This window comes from Silene latifolia, chromosome Y (assembly GCF_048544455.1).
Source record: "Silene latifolia isolate original U9 population chromosome Y, ASM4854445v1, whole genome shotgun sequence".
In the NCBI taxonomy this organism is placed as follows: domain Eukaryota; kingdom Viridiplantae; phylum Streptophyta; class Magnoliopsida; order Caryophyllales; family Caryophyllaceae; genus Silene; species Silene latifolia.
In genome coordinates this window covers 373,405,964-373,422,723 of record NC_133538.1, presented here as the reverse complement: position 1 = coordinate 373,422,723, position 16,760 = coordinate 373,405,964, and the positions used below count along the sequence as shown (strand labels likewise).

The following is a 16,760-nucleotide window of genomic DNA, read 5'->3' as shown; positions in this document are numbered from 1 at the left end:
TTATTCATTATATTCGTCATAACCAAATATTAATCGGCCATAGAGTAATCACTATCACTCATAAATTAAATCGATAACAAGGTAAATTTTTACCAAAACAGTTTGGCGCCCACCGTGGGGCATATTGATCATTTTCTATAGCCAAATCTCGCAAGACTGAACCAGCCGTCACGATGTCTGGAACCAGCCAGGATCCTTCCAGCATCCAGGGCATGTCAGCCCTGTCTTATAGAGCAGGACTTACTTCTGCATCCGCAGGATCAGTCAGTGCACCCCCAGCGTCCAGCTAGACGATCCCCGTTAGCATGTCAACCAGAGCCATGCCCCAGCTCTAGAAGCCACCGCGGACTCCAAAGGCAGCAGGTGCATCCGGTCAGTCCAAATCCAGTAGGGAAAGCAACCCCAACAGAGGTGAAGCTGTATCCAGAAGCCAGACCCAGGAAGGCTCAGGCGCATAAGTTCACCGAAGCAGAGGATCTCCAGCGCTTGATCCGATGCAGGTGATGATTCAGGGGATGGACACTCTGCGTCGGGTCGTTGAGGATCTAAGGAAGGACAACCAGAACCTGATTGCGCAGATCGTGACAGCAGTCCAGACCAAGCCAACATCAGCACCAGAGGCTCCTACCAGAACCAACGGTGGAGGGTCGAATCGATCAATTCCATCAGAACTAGTCACCAGACTAGACCTTACAGGAGTAGCACCCAGCGAACCAATTGAGCCCAGAGGATTGAGATGCCTATCATTTGATAATCCACCCAGTCTGCAGCAAACAACAGGTAACGTTTTGTTTAGCACCCCATCAGGACCTGACCTTCCACCTTTCTCAGGTACCCCCGCGCACCAGACATCAGGATGGCAATCTGGACCTATCACCAATGCAGCAATTCCATCCTGCAACCAGTACACCAGTGGAACCTGGATCGGAGGATTACAGCAGACACCAGGATGGCAGCCTGGATCTATAATCAGTGCAACACTAGTAACCAGTCATCCAGCACCAGGCCAATTTTCTGGAGCGCCTTGGCTAGGAGGTAAACTGGCTGGTTCATTTTCGCCTGTTTCTAACCCTCTTGCAGGAGCAGGTAATCCGCTAGAGCAAAGAATACAGGAGCGAGGGAGCGATGTACGAGATACCGGCGTAGCCGTCCGTTGGAGAAAGCAGCCAGGGACAGCTACGCAGACTCACCTTTCATGGATGACATAGCCCTAATCGGTGTCCCTAAAGGATGTGTGCCTCCAGCCATGACGCTTTATGACGGAACCACAGACCCACTCGACCATATCAATCACTACAAGCAAAAAATGATGGTGATGACCGCAACTAGATCTCTAAAGGAAACTTTTATGTGGAAGGGATTCGGATCAACCCTGTCAGGAGCAGCCTTGCAGTGGTTCGTTGGCCTGCCGAACAAGAGAATATCTAGCTTCGCCGACCTAGTCAATGCCTTCAACCAGCATTCAGCGAAAGCGGAGAAGCGGACGGTGACCTCTACCGAATAGTGCAAGGGTTCGAGGAGTCCACCCGTGATTACCTGCACAGGTTCAACAAAGAGAAGGTGGCTATCCCAAGATGTGATATAGCAACCGCTATACAAGCCTTCCGCCGAGGACTGCACCAGGATTCATATCTTTACAAGGTTCTGACGAAGCACCCTTGCACCACCTTTGAGGAAGTACAGACAAAGGCAATTGCTGTCATGAGATTGGAGGAAGACTCTGCACCAATTAGAGGCATCTATGATTCAGACCCAGTATCCAGGAAAGCTCCAGTAGAAAAGAAGAGTGAAAGACCCAAACCCTACAGCAGGAGCGTGAATAGAGTTTCTGGAAATTCTGAAGGAAAGAGCAAAGCATATCTGCCTCCGAAAGTAAGTGAGTATGGTTTTACTACCAATCTTGCAGGACTATTTAAAGCCTTGAAGGAGCTAGGACGCAGAGTCAGATGGCCAAAACTTCCAGAAGGAAACCCCAGCAGCAGAAAGGACACAGGCAAGAAGTGCGAGTTCCACGGCAGCAACACCCACGACACCGATGAATGCCACTCCCTCAGAAAGGAAGTCAAATTCCACTATGATCAAGGAAACCTGGATCACCTCCTACCCAGAAACACAACCAGAGTAAACTCAGGAGATCAGGTACTGCCATCTCCTCCTCAATGCACTAGAACTGTGAATGTTATTACAGGTGGATTGGAGCTGTGTGGGCTAACATATTCAGCAGCAAAGAGGCACGCAACCAGAACTAAAGAAGACAGACCAGAAAGCTCTTGCAGGATTAACCGCCAGAATCTGCCGTCAGTCACCTTTGACGAAACAGATGCAGGATCTGCTCCAGAACAGCACCACGATGCTTTAATCATCACGCTTCCTATAGGAAATTGCAAGGTGAGAAAGATCTTGGTGGACACCGGAAGCTCCGTCAATTTGATCATGCTAGAGACACTCAAAGGCATGGGATTCACTGATAAGGATCTAGCAAAAAAGGCGGTTCCTTTGGTTGGTTTCAGTGGCGAAACAAAGCACTCCTTAGGAGAAATCGTCATCCTGGCCTATGCCGGAGGAGTAAACAAGCAGGTAAGATATCTGGTTATTGATGGACCCTCTACTTATAATGTGATCCTTGGCAGGCCCTGGATCCACGAGATGATAGAAATTCCCTTAACGTACCACCAATGCCTGAAGTTTCCAACGCCTTGGGGGGTGCAAGAGATACGTGGGGACCAGGAAGAAGTTAAGGATTGTTATAAGGTGGCTCTGAAGTCAACAATCGGCTCGCCCGCATAGCAATTACAGAGCCAGCGCATCCAAGACGAGTACATTGAGCCTCAGCAGGCAGAGCTGGACGAAGTCATCCTGGACGCACTGCATCCAGAACGAACTGTGCTCATTGGATCTGAATGTACAGGTAACATTCGTGAAGAACTTGTTCGATTATTGAGAACTAACATAGACTTCTTTGCTTGGTCACATGATGATATGATAGGGATAGACCCAAGTGTGATAACTCACAAGCTAAGTGTGGATCCAAGCTATAAACCTGTGCAGCAGAAAAGAAGAAAATTTACTTCTGAAAGAAACCAGGTCATAAACAAAGAAGTAAATAACCTGCTTGCTGCAGAAAAAATTCGAGAAGTAAAGTATCCAGAATGGTTGTCTAATGTGGTGGTGGTTCCGAAGAAGAATGGCAAGTGGAGGGTCTGCGTCGATTTCACGGATTTAAATAAAGCTTGCCCAAAGGATCCATTCCCACTAGCACACATAGATGCCATGGTGGATGCCACTGCAGGGCACGAGATGCTGACATTCCTGGATGCCTGGAGCGGATATAACCAGATAAAGATGCACCCCAGTGACCAGGAAAAGACAGCATTCAGATCCGAGCGAGGTATCTACTGTTATAATGTCATGCTTTTTGGACTGAAAAATGCAGGATCTACCTATCAGAGGCTGGTAAACATGATGTTTAAAGAGCAAATAGGCTAAACTATGGAAGTATACATAGACAATATGGTCGTCAAATCGAAGCAGGCTTCACAGCACCATCAGCATCTGGCAGAAACTTTCAATACCCTCAGAAAATACCAAATGAAGCTGAATCTTACAAAGTGCACCTTTGGAGTATCCAGTGGGAAATTTCTGGGGTATATTGTGACCCAGAGGGGGATAGAGGCCAACACCGAGCAAATCAAAGCAATTCTGCAGCTGGTGTCTCCACGGAAACTGAAAGACGTCCAACGTCTAACTGGAAGAGTGGCGGCCCTGAACAGGTTCACATCCAGGTCCTCGGACAGATGCAGGCTATTTTATGATGTACCCAGAAAAAGTCAAAGACTTGAGTGGACGGACGATCACGAGAAAGCATTTCAGAAGCTGAAACGTTATCTCAGCACCCCACCACTCATGTCGAAGCCAGAGCCAGGAGAGCCATTGTTCCTGTACCTATCAGTCACAGAAGCAGCAGTCAGTGCAGTACTAGTACGAGAGTAGGAAGGATCATAGCATCCAGTATATTACATCAGTAAGTCTCTGCTTCCAGCAGAAACCAGGTATACATCACTAGAAAAACTTTTCCTTGCACTAGTTACTGCATCCCATAAATTGCGGCCCTACTTCGAGTCTCATACATTTTCTGTGATAACTAATTATCCTCTTAAGACTATCATGAGAAAACCAGAATTGTCAGGAAGGATGGCTAAATGGTCCGTGCACTTGAGCGGTTACGATTTGCGGTTTGAACCTCGTACGGCTATAAAGTCTCAGGCTCTGGCAGACTTCGTGTCTGACTTCTGCCCAGCCCTCCAGACCCAGGCAGAGCAGGACATTCTGAGTCTGGAAGAAGATAAAGGAGAATAAGTATGGGAGCTACATGTGGACGGAGCCTTAAATGCCAAGGGAGCAGGAGTAGGACTGGTCCTCAAGTCACCCCAGGGAGACCTCATAGTCCAGGCTGTACGATGTGAATTCAAGGCAACAAACAACGAAGCAGAATATGAGGCATTGATCCTGGGTCTGAAGCTGGCTCTGGATTTGAAAATCAGACACCTTCAGGTTTGTAGTGATTCTAAACTTATAGTTAACCATATTAACGATTGCTATGAGGCCAGGGATCCCAGGATGATGGCATATCTAGACGTAGCAAAAGAGCTGAAAATCAGATTTGTCACGTTCAACATCAAGCAAATCCCCAGGGACCAGAATGCAGAAGCAGACTCAGTAGCCACCCTGGGAGCAACCTTCAAAGCATGAACCATCTCCACGATACCAATTGTCCATGTGCTGGAGCCAGCAACACTAAAATCTCAGCAAGAAAAAAAATGGTGTGCAGCACCAGCAGTGAAGAAAATACTCCAGACTGGAGGAAACCTTACCTAGACTGGTTGCAGAATGATGTCCTACCAGCAGATAAAAATGAGGTAAGGAGCTTTAAAACGAGAGCGTCCAGATTCATACTAATTGATAGTGTTCTATTCAGGAAATCCCTCGCTGGACCCTACCTCAGATGCCTGGATCGGGAAGAGTCTCAGGCTGTTTTGCATGCTCTCCACAGTGGAGAATGTGGAAACCATGCAGGGTGCAGAAGCCTTTCCAACAAGGCACTGAGGCAGGGATACTACTGGCCAACAATGCGCAAAGATGCCATGAAGTTCGCAAAAGATGTGACGCTTGTCAGAGGCATGCCAACGTCAGCCACCAGCCAGCAGAGCCTCTACATCAGGTTATCTCACCATGGCCCTTCATGAAGTGGGGAATGGACATCATGGGACCATTACCCAGAGCGCCAGAAAACCAAGTCTATATGCTCGCCATGACGGACTACTTCTATAAATGAATAGAAGCAGAATCATCCTCCCAGGTTACAGAAACCCAGGTGATATCTTTCATTAAACGCAATATCATATGCAGGTTTGGCATTCCATCTGAGATTATATGCGATAATGGATCCCAATTCATTGGAAATAAGACAGAAGCTTTTTGTGCTAGGTGGAATATCTCATTGCAGAAATATACTCCTAGGAACCCTCAGTCCAACGGACAAGCTGAATCCAGCAATAAGATTATCATCGAAAACTTGAAAAAGAAGCTGGAGGAGATTGGGGGCAAATGGGCGGAAGAGCTACCCTGCGGTTCTCGTGTGTAACCACACCCAAGGTTGCAACGGGACAAACTCCCTTGCACTGGTGTTCGGAGAAGAAGCAGATCATTCCATCCGAAGTTAGGGTCCCAACCCACAGATATGGATGCATAACAGAAGATCGGAATCAGGTGGAAATGGCAAGCAGTCTGGACACGATAGATGAAATTAGAACCAGCGCCCAGATCAGGATGGCTTCCTACCGATAGACTGTGGCTAGAAGCTATAACAAAAATGTAAAAGTAAGAACCCTGCAGGTAGGAGATCTGGTCCGGAGGAAAGTCTTCCAGAATACCAAGAACCAGCGAGAAGGAAAATTCGCCTACAACTGGGAGGGGCCATACCAAGTAGAAAGCACAGTTGGAAATGGAGCCTACCGACTCATGACTATGGAAGGGCAAATGGTTCCCAGATCCTGGAATATCACCCACTTGAAAAAGTATTTCACTTAAGTCACCAAAGATGGTCAAGAATCGGGTACTCGGCCTACCGAGATACAAAACTCACCTGGGTTCTAGATATTGCTTTAAATATTTTCTGGCTCTAAATATTTTTCTGTCTCTAAATATTTTTCTGGCTCCAAATATTTTCTATCTCTAAATATTTTTCTGTCTCTAAATATTTTTCTGGATCTGAATATTTTCTGACTCTGAATATTTTTCTGATTCTCAACGCTATTTCTGAATTCAACATTTCTGGTTCTGAAACAACCTTATTTGTATTTTAATTCTAATAAATTTTAACTTACAAAACCACTTTTAATGTTTTAAGTATAGAATCCCTTTTTGTTTCTTTCAAATGGCCAAGTGAATAAAATGCAAACTAATCTGGCAGAGTCTGTATTCATTACAGAAAGCGTGTGTCCGTGTCTAAGGACGTACAACCGGGACAACCAGCCTCCCGCGATGCATTAGCACCCACGTAAGCCTGGCTCCTCTGGACGAGTGGGCATACTAGACCCCTTAGCCAGCAATCAAACAGCGATGGCCAAACAAACGACGTGCATGCACAAATCAAAGCACCAGAAACGGTACGACACAAAGATATATCCACCAGAAAATACTTAAGTTCAGAAAAAAAGTACGTCTGGCACCAGAGCCAGACCAAAATACATCAAACTGTTCAAAATAAAACTGAAATGTTACGCCCCGCAGGGCCAAAAACTAACTAAGTATGGTAAAAGTCTTTCAGACGCAGAAAAGCTAATATATGTCAATGTGATCCACAGTCACAAAAGCAGCTGCCTGAGTATCGGGAGCAGGAGAATTCACCTCTTCCTCAGCACCTGGATCATCAGCAGAAGCAGCACCAGGTTCCACTAAGCCAGCTAGCAGATCCAGGTTCAGGCCATCAGGGAAATCAGCAGCAAGCTTCTCCTCTTCAGCTCCTAAGTTCCAAGCCGAGTGCTCCCCCTTTTGGAACGCCTTTATACACTTAATCTTCGTCTCCAGAGCAGCATAGGAAAGAGAGTTCACCAAAGTCTCCCCTAGTTCAGCATTCTTCTCTTTCAATTCCTGCACCTCGGAAGCCTTCTCCTCCGTAACCGAGAAACACGAGCCTCAAAGATCGAAGCACGTTTCTCGGCTTCTAATGAACGTTCTCAAGATCGCAAAGACGCCTCACAAAGATCGGCAGCATTCTTTTCAGCACCAGAAATCCGCCCTTCAGCAGCAGAAAGACTATTCTGCAAAATCTGCTTCTGAGCAGCCTCCTCCAGCAGCAGACTTTGGGACTTGTCTAAATCATCCTGAACTTTAAGCCTGTCCTCATTAGCTGCTTTCATCTACTTCTGAAAATTAGCATTTTTCGCTTCTAAGAGAGGTACCTTCTCCTGCAGATTCAGAGCCATCTGGAAGGACTGTCGCACCAGAACAGAGTGTCAAAAAAAAAAAAAAAAAAACTTGAAGCAGTCAGTGTCCGTTTACCTCAAAGGAGTGCTCAGCTGCACGATCCACCAAATCATGCAAGACTCTGCTGTCCAACGCAGACCTAGGAGCAGGAAGTAGCATCTGGTTCATTAAGCCCAGGTTACGCGCAGACTTAGCCTTGCCAAAGTCGTCTGGAAGTATAAGGACAATAACCCTAGTAGCAGGAGCAGATTTGGAAGCGAGGCGCCCCGAAGCGGCGACTCGAAGTGGGATGGCTTTAGACGCCGGGATCAAGCGTAAGCGGACATGGCGGGGCTGAGAAGAGTAGGTCTGGGAACCGGAGGATCCCCAGATGCAGACAACCCGTGCCCAGGCAATGGAGGCCTCACAGCTAGAAGAGTGGCTTCAATAGAAGTCTGCTCCTTAGCCCGGCCCACAGCAGCAGATCTTCTCTTAGGACGAGGTCCAGAACCAGGGGCAGGGGTGGATTTCCTCTTCTCAGCAGGCTTGGAGGTAACTTCGACCCGCTTCTTTTCTCTCTTGGCCAAGACATCGTCTAGCGAAATTTTGGATTTTGCAGAGCCTGGAAGGAAAAAAGATCAAGTCAGAACCAGAAATATCAAGTATCCAGAAACAGAACGTAGTCGAAAGAAAAGAACAACGCACCAGTCGACATTGATTCACAATGTTCTTTTTCCTCAGCTGTTGTCTCCTTCACCACAGAAGCAGAATCCTGAACCAGATTGGGGAAGGTCCTATGCTCAGGGGGGTGGACCAAATAGCTTGGAAAGAGAAGCAGCTTCGTCGGAGGATGGAGGCAAGTGGCACAGATCTTCACAAAAAACCAAGTAAGGAAATATAAGCATCAAAGAAAAATACACAGGAATAAGGGCATGCAAATACCGTCTGTTGACCGCCAGACGCTGACAATGTAGTCAGTGGGAGCCGGAAGAGTATCTACTTTCACAAAAATGAAGCGGGTGAACCACTTGCTATCATCCGGCTTCACAGGGAAGATAATGCAACTCTTTTCCCCGTCTCGAACCCGGATGGTCACTTGACCCCGACTAAGGGACCTGACCGAAAACAAGTGTGCAAGGTCCGAGAGACCGATTTCATAACCGAAGCGGCTATTCATAGCATTAATCGCGAGCAAAGTTTGCCAAGTATATGGAGCCACTTGGCAAATAGCCAAGTGATTATTTTGTTTAGAAACTCCTGAATCAGAGGAGGAAAAGGAAACCTCAGGCCCAGACGGAAAGCATACTCGTATAGGCATATCCACCCCTCCCTCACAGAGTCGGCTTTTTGGCCAGGGGTCGGAATATGAAATACCACATCATCGGAAAAGCCAAACGTTTCCTTGATATAAGCAAGGTCCTCTGAAGAAAAGTCGGAATCGCAAGAATGCTTGGCGGAAAGGACACCGCCGGAGAGGAAAAGATCAGGCGGCGTCACCGGATGTGAGGCCGGGGTTGAAGAAGCAGATTTTTGTGACATGATGTGCAAAGAAAAGAAAAGAAAATAAGTAGGAGACGAAGTACTTGTTGAAGAGCAGCCGGCAGAGAAAAAAAGGGTTTATGAGAGAGGAAGATCAAAGTGATTGATAATGATGGAAAAGTGAGAAGATAGAGAAAGAGGGGAATACTGAGGGAGTTATATAAAAAGGAGTTCATGGGGGATTGGGGAACTAAATACGGCGGTTGAGGAAGCATTAAGTGGGGAAGTTGTAGAAACCAAGGTAACTGCTAAAACTTCGTCAGTTCTCCGCATCACAACGGAAATTCCCGCCTAAAAATATTTGAGACGGAAATTTGGAGGCAATTGTTAGGGACAAAAATTGTATTTTATCACCTGTGACATGGCATCATATTATTGGCAGAAAAAGTGGCAAGAAGACTAGGCGATGTGGCATATGATTATTGGTAAATAAAGGGAAAAGGGAATCGATGAGGTGGCGTGTTATGGGCCATGGGATCAAAAGAAGAAACAAACACAAATTGGGTAAACTAAAAACCCACGTGCAAAATGGGGCCACCAACAAAGTCAATCAACAAACCCCTATTTTTTAGAAGGTTGACCTGGTATTTAGCAACAGACGCAGAGGCTGCTCAAAAACCCTAGTTCTGGTTTCAGCATCTATATAAGGACGAGGAGAGCAACACTCAAGGCATTCGATTTTTCAACCCAAGCAACTCTACAGTTCTCAAAAATTCCGTTTACACTTGGCGATAGTTCACTAGCTACAAAGAATCTTGTATTTCCTTACTTGGGCATTTACTCTCGATTATAGTGCAAATTTGGCGGGATTCCGACCCCCCCCCCCCCGCGGTTGTTCCCACACCGGGTTTTCCGCGTCACCAAAAATCCTTCGTGTCATTCTTTTCGTTCATCTTTATTTCCTTCTTCATTTTGTTGCATATTTATTCATTATATTCATCATAACCAAATATTAATCGGCCATAGAGTAATCACTATCACTTATAAATTAAATCGATAATTAGGTAAATTTTTACCAAAACAATGGTCTATCCCTAGGATGAGAACCTTGAGGAGGCAATGAGTGTGGAGCTCTTTGTGAAGAAGAGGGGCTTTGGGTGGCCATATATGAATCAAATTTCCTTTGATGTGCTTATACATTTGAAAGTTTGGTCTTCAAACTTTTGAATTGATTGTCAATTTGGGCCTCTCTTCTCTCGGCTTTGGCATCCATTTCCCTTAACAATTTCTCAAGAGAGCTGACGGGGTTGGGTGGTTCTATGCATTGTTGTTGATTTTGTGGAGGTTGGTAGGAATTTTTTTGTTGTTGATACCCTTGTTGGTATCCTTGTTGTTGGTTGAATGGTTGTTGAGATTGTTGGTTTGATTGATAGCCTTGTTGTTGATATGGAAGGTTTTGGTTGCGGTTGCGGTAGTTGTCTCTTTGATGGGGTGGGATGTAGTTTGGATTGTCATGTTGCCTTTGACCTCGGTAGTTAGAGCCTTGGTTTTGATTGTACTGCTTAGAATGGTCGGGCTTTGGTGGAGGCATGTATTGAGGTTGTTGATATTTGGAGTCCAAAGGTTGCCCAGCATAGGAAAGTTTCGGATCTTGGTTAGGAAAGGCACGGTAGAATGTCTCATGACGTTGGTAGGAGACCCTCGGTGCACCTTGCCCTTGAAGAGCAAAGCACTCTTGTTGATCATCTTGTGGAATAGATGAACAATACTCAATGGTATGCCCCACACCGCCACAATAATTGCAAAACATTTGAGGAGGATATTGCCTAGGTGGAGACCTAGGTTCTTGGACGTAATAGACCTTGGAATGCCCTAGGTCCGCTCTCCTTGGCATGCTTTGAATCCCCATGCTTCTTCCCCATTTTGAACTCTTCAAATTCCTTTGTCAAAGTATCCAATTTTGCCTTGTACTCCATCTCTATCTTAGAAGGCCCTTCACTTTTGTAGTCCACATCTCTAGCATAACTACTCTCCTTCTCGGAAATGTTTTGAATCATTTCCGTGATTTGAGCGTTATTCATACTATCAAAATTTCCACTGGATGCCGCCACGATCATGTCTCGGAATCTTTACTCAAGAGTTTGGAAAAAGGTTTGGGTGGTCATCCATTTTGGGATACCATGGTGTGGACAAGATGAGAGGAGATCTCTAAAACGTTCCCAAGCTTCACTTAGAGTTTCAAAGGGTCTTTGTTTGAAGGTTTGAATCTCATGGCAAATTCTTGCGGTCTTAGATGGTGGGTAGAACTTGTTGATGAAAGCCTTGGATAAATATTCCCAAGCAGTAAATGTACCCGGCTCATGAGAGTTCAACCACTTCTTGGTGTTATCTTTCAAGGTGATAGGGAAGAGCATTAAGAGCATTTGCTCTTCGGTTACACCGTTGTGCTTGATAGAACCCGCTTTCTCTTTGAATGAGGTGATATGTTGGTTTGCATCCTCACTTTTCATTCCATGAAAGACATCTTGTTGCATGTAGTTGATCACATGGCGACGAAGCTAAAATGTATTGGGAGCGAGAGCTCCATAGTTGATGGCCGAACAAGCACGGTTGGGATCCGGCCTATTGTAATACCCCATAGGTTGGTCCGCCATATCGTCGTTTATGATGTTGTTTCGTGGATATTCGTTATCGTTTGTATGGGTGAAATGTTGTGAATGTGTTGGTGAATTTTGTGGTGAATGGATGGGAGAGTTTTGTGGTGGAGAGTTTTGTGGAATGTGAAGGGGTGATAGGGTGGAGGAAGAGGGTGGTTGGTTTAAATTCTCAATTGAGAGTTTTTGGGTGATTGGTGGGTTAAGAATGGGTGGGGATTCTCGAACTGCCGAAAGAGCTAATCTTCTTCTTGCCCGGAATGTCTTCTCGATCTCGTAATCAAGTGGGAAAAGAGGTCCGATGTAACACCTATTCATGCACTTAACAAGAGATCAAATAGTCCTAATGCAAGAGTTGCACTAGGACAAGGGGAGAAAATAAACAAGCATCAAATAAAAGAACTAAGCCTAGATGAAAACAAATAATCCTATCCAATATTGTCGTCCCCGGCAACGGCGCCAAAAACTTATTGTGCTTTTTATTTGTATTAGCTTCGCAAGTGTACGAATGAACGTTGTAGCTTTCAAATGTCGAACCATAGGGACGGAATTATGGTTCTATCATCGTTAAGGTGATAAAAGACGATGGTTAAAAGAACTAGGATATCGGGCTCACTCATGAAGGGAAGGGGGGGCAAGAACTTAGATAGGTAAAACCAAGAGCATGCATAAGAGTAAGACTCGATCTATCGATGTGAGACTAACCCCTAAGATAAGATCGATTAAGCTCTCACCTAATTAACCAAACCTTGATTTTAACATGTGCTTCCTAATTACTAGTCAAGCTCTCACCCAACAAGTCGAAAGATAGATTAAATGCTCAAATTCTCACCTAAGCATTCTCACAAACACCTTGTGTGCATGATAAAATCAACAAGCATAAACTCAATAGTTTCATTCTTCATATGTCTTAATCCTCCCCTATAATCCTACAAGAGCTCCCCCTTCATCCTAGTAAGGCACTACTCACACATACTCATGATAACAAAGGTAAAAGATGGATACTTTAGCATATAACAAGTAAGAGAAAGCATGTTTTCAAATATTACTAACTAAACAATTCAAATATGTAAACAATTGAAAGATGAACAATAATAGAGAAGGGATTATACTAATATCGAAGACAAAGTTGCAACCTTTGATTAAATAGAAGAATAATCTTCACCATTGTTCAATTAATAACCCAATACTAAATGTAAACAATTAATAACAACTAATTCTAAGCTAATCTATGAAGTAATTAATATTTGATTAAGGAAAGATTAAGGTTTTGATTAAGGGTTTGCATAAGATTAGGGAAATAATTTCAGATCTAGGGTTGTGTGTATAAATGATTAAGGGAGGGGGTATTTATAGGTTACACACGAATTAGGTTGGAAATTACAAAGGAGGGTAAAATGCGGAAGGGGGGTCCTAGTCGGTCGACCGGCTGCCGGTGGTCTGACCGGATGAGAATTCCCTGTAAGAATCAAGCTGGAAATATATCATTAGGTGCTTCTGGCCGGTGGGCCGGCTACCGGTGGTCCACCGGCTAGGAGCTCATTTGACTTTCCCTCTTGTTTGTTGACTTTTGTTCTTCAGCTTGTACTCCCAGCCGGCCGACCGGCTGCCGGTGCCTTGCCCAGCTGGGAGTTCTCTGGAACTTCTTCAATTTATTCCTTCTTCTTGTTCTCCCAGCCGGCTTCCGGTGGCCTGACCGGCAGGGAGTTCTCTGTAACTTCCATCCTAATATGCAATGCTAAGTGTTGGGGGTGAGTCCCAGCAGGCTGACCGGCTGCCGGCCTACCGGCTGGGAGCTCCTCTCAGCATTTCTTCCTCCTTTCTTCGTGCTAAGTCTACCCAGTTGTCTCGCTTGCTCCGATTCCTCCATTTCTGCTCCAAAACCTGCAAGACGGACATAATATCATAGAGTAGGGAATCGGGGTACAAAATGCAATGCAAGACATAGAAAACCGACTCGAATTGAGTCGGAATGCATGAAAATAGGGAGGAAGTTGGTGTAATTTAATACTATATTATTATGCCCCCTCACTCGAATGCCCATTGGGCTCAAAGAGTGGTTAGTGCACAGGCTCCCCCATATCATGTGCTGAAAGTCTATTTCGTGAGTTATTGGAGGCTGCCAGGATTTATACTCATGACCTTTGGTCAAGCTCGCTTTGATACCATGACATGAAACCATCTCAACCAAAAGTTTAAGCAGGTGGTTGAGGTCCAACAATTATATTTATTTCCTATTACTCGAGATCAACTCCCAATTCCGAGCTTGAGCACAAAGTTGGCAAGAAATTATCGAAAGTTGAAATTCAGAGTTAGCTTGGACAAATACAAAGCTAGGCTTTGCAATATATATTCTTCTTTTTTCAAGTTCAATACAGAAAAATAACAATTAATTAGAAATAAATATAACTATACGGGTAGCAAAATTATATTAAAATATAATAAGAGAAAAATCTATTTCAACTGAGTCGTGAATTCAGGCTAACAGCTGCGTCCAAGCCTAGCTCGAGCCAAGTTTTTACCGAACCAACCCCAAAAATTTGCTCAATTCATTTATCGTTATTCCGAATCACAAGTCTCATAACCCTCGAACTACTGTTAGATGAATCATCTCAACCAAAACTGGTGATGGTTGAGGCCCAACTATAATATTTATATCTTATTACGCCACCTCACTTGAATGCCCAGGGTTTGAAGAGACGCCCCCTCACTCGAATACCCAGGGCTTGAAGAGTGGTAAGTGCAAGCCTGCCCCTACCGTGTGCTGAAATTTCACTTCGTGAGTTATTGGGGTTGCCAGGATTCGAACCCGTGACCTTTGGTCACAAAGGCTCTGATACCATATCAGGGAACCATCCCAGCCAAAAGATTAAGGTGATGGTTGAGGTCCAACAATTATATTTATTTCCTATTAACTACACCGGCCTTATTCGAAATTTCATTGGCCTCAAACCTCTTCCTTGAGAATTTGTGATCACAATGCCGAAACTACCCCCGTTCCCTCCGAAATTCAAAACCATGATCTCTCATCATCATCCACCTTTCTCTCTTCTAGCTAACAAATGTACCACAATACATCACCTCAAGCAAATCCATGCTCAAATGATCCTCTCTGCACGCATCCACGATAACTACGCCACCAGCCGCCTCTTATCTTTCTGCGCTCTTTCGAGTTCTGGCGACATCTGCTACGCCATAAAGTTATTCAATTACACACAAGAACCAAATAACTTTATGTACAATACTTTGTTTAGAACTCATGCTAGCTTTGAACATCCTTATAAGGCTTTGTTATTGTTTATGGAAATGATGAGGAACAATGTGACGCCGAGAGAGCATACATTTTCGTTTCTTTTGATGAGTTGTGCTTGTTTGAAGTGGATTTTTGGGTGTAAACAGGTTCATTCGTGTGCGGTTAAATATGAGTTGGATTCCGCCATGTTGTTAATGGGTTAGTGAGGGGATATAGTGTTTGTGAGAGTTTGGGGCGTGGCCGTCAAGTGTTCGATGAAAGTCCTGGGAGGAATTCGAGTGTTTGGACGAGTTTGATTTCCGGGTATGCGCAGAATGATTGCTCGAATGAGGCGCTGTTGTTGTTTGATCGGATGGTTGATGATGGGATTGAGCCAAATGGGGCTACACTTGCGCCTGTATTATCGGCGTATGCTGAGGATGGGTGTTTGGTGTTAGGGGAAAGGATTGAGAGTTTTATTAGGGAAAAGAGTGATGATTTGGGAGTGATTCTTGGTACCGCTTTGGTTTATATGTATGTGACGAATTGATCTGTGGCTAAGGCTTGGGATGTCTTTGAGGGTATGAAAGAGAAGAATGTCGCGACAAGGAATTCTATGATTCAGGAGCTAGGTGTTCATGGACATAGAGATGAAGCTCTTGATCTTTTTTAGAAGTTTGAGGCTGAAGGATATGTGCCCAATGGCATTACTTTGGTAACAGTCCTATCTTCTTGCTGCCATGGTGGATTCCTCGAAAAAGGCCATGAGTATTTTCATTCAATGCGAACACGTTACAAAATTCAGCCCAAGTTGGAGCATTATGGTTGTATGGCTGATTTGCTAGGAAGAGAAGGAAAACTGCTTGAGGCAGAGCAATTGATACGAGACATGGAATGGAAAGTCGATTTGATGATTTGGGGATCATTGGGGAGCGCCTGTGGGAAATGTGAGAATGTCGAGGTTGCTGAAAGGGTTGCGGAAGAGATTTTAGCATTAGACTATAATAATCACGGAGTTCGTGTAGTTTTGTCCAATATGTACGCAGAGGCTGGGAGATGGGATGAAGTTTCGAGGTTAAGGAAGGTGATGAAGGGAGGAAAGTTAAAGAAAATACCAGGGTGGAGCTCAGTCAATTGTGGTGTGTTAGGCCGGGTAGGCCTTCCATATTCTGTATTCCGTATTCCGTTCATTGTATTTACCAATTCATCATATTCCGTGGATGGTATTTACCAATTCATTGTATTATCAAATTCATTGTATTTGGCTGAGTAGATTCTTTGTATCAGCCTTCTTCCTTGATGTAAAAATAGGCTGATGATTGCTAATAATATGATAACACAACTACATATTTTCCTAAACTTAGTTTATCATCGTATCAGTGTTTTTTTCTCTTTTTTCTATCATAAAAATTGTTTGTTCGTCTCCTTAATCAAACATGACGAACAACGAACTTATCAATTCCACTGGCACCTCCGAAAACAAAATCGATCCTTTGTCTCCCTTCTCCCTTGCTAATCAAGAAGGGCCCGGGCAAACAATCACCCACATAAAACTCCGGCACGACAATTACGAATAATGGTGTCAGTCCATGCGTATGTCTCTTAATCGAGACGGAAATTCGGTTTTTGTGATGGCACGATTGTGAAGCCGAATGACCCCTTTCTCGCTAACCAGTGGGTTGTCATCCATTACACTATTGTGAAATGGATTATGCATTCAATTGATCTCTCAATTCGGGATAGCATATCATATACTGAGGATGCTTCGTTGTTATGCCGAGAATTAGCGAAGCGATTCTCCGTTGTTGATGGTTCGAAAATCCAAGCGTTAAAGGCTCAGTTAAATGATTGTAAGGAAACGAAGGGCATATCGATTACCACTTATTATGGCAATTTAAAGGTTTTTTGGGATGCTATCGCTTCCCATGAGC

At 44.5% G+C, this 16,760-nt stretch overlaps 1 protein-coding gene and 1 pseudogene across 1 annotated transcript; both read left to right on the top strand.

The window, feature by feature from the left end:
• Window positions 1-4,164: 4,164 nt before the first annotated feature.
• Window positions 4,165-4,749, top strand: LOC141631857 (uncharacterized). Its single transcript, XM_074444476.1, has 2 exons — window positions 4,165-4,311; window positions 4,396-4,749. Exons 1-2 carry the CDS (start codon window positions 4,165-4,167, stop codon window positions 4,747-4,749), a joined length of 501 nt encoding a protein of 166 aa, XP_074300577.1.
• A 9,827-nt stretch (window positions 4,750-14,576) lies between these two features.
• Window positions 14,577-16,102, top strand: LOC141631856 (pentatricopeptide repeat-containing protein At5g56310-like; annotated as a pseudogene).
• The last annotated feature ends 658 nt before the right edge of the window (window positions 16,103-16,760 follow it).

Excerpts from the sequence above, each read along its gene's own strand:
- LOC141631857 (XM_074444476.1), top strand. The coding sequence starts at position 4,165 with ATGAGAAAACCAGAATTGTCAGGAAGGATGGCTAAATGGTCCGTGCAC. Across the intron at positions 4,312-4,395 it reads GCCCAGCCCTCCAGACCCAG|GGAGCAGGAGTAGGACTGGT; the intron begins GCAGAGCAGGAC and ends TTAAATGCCAAG.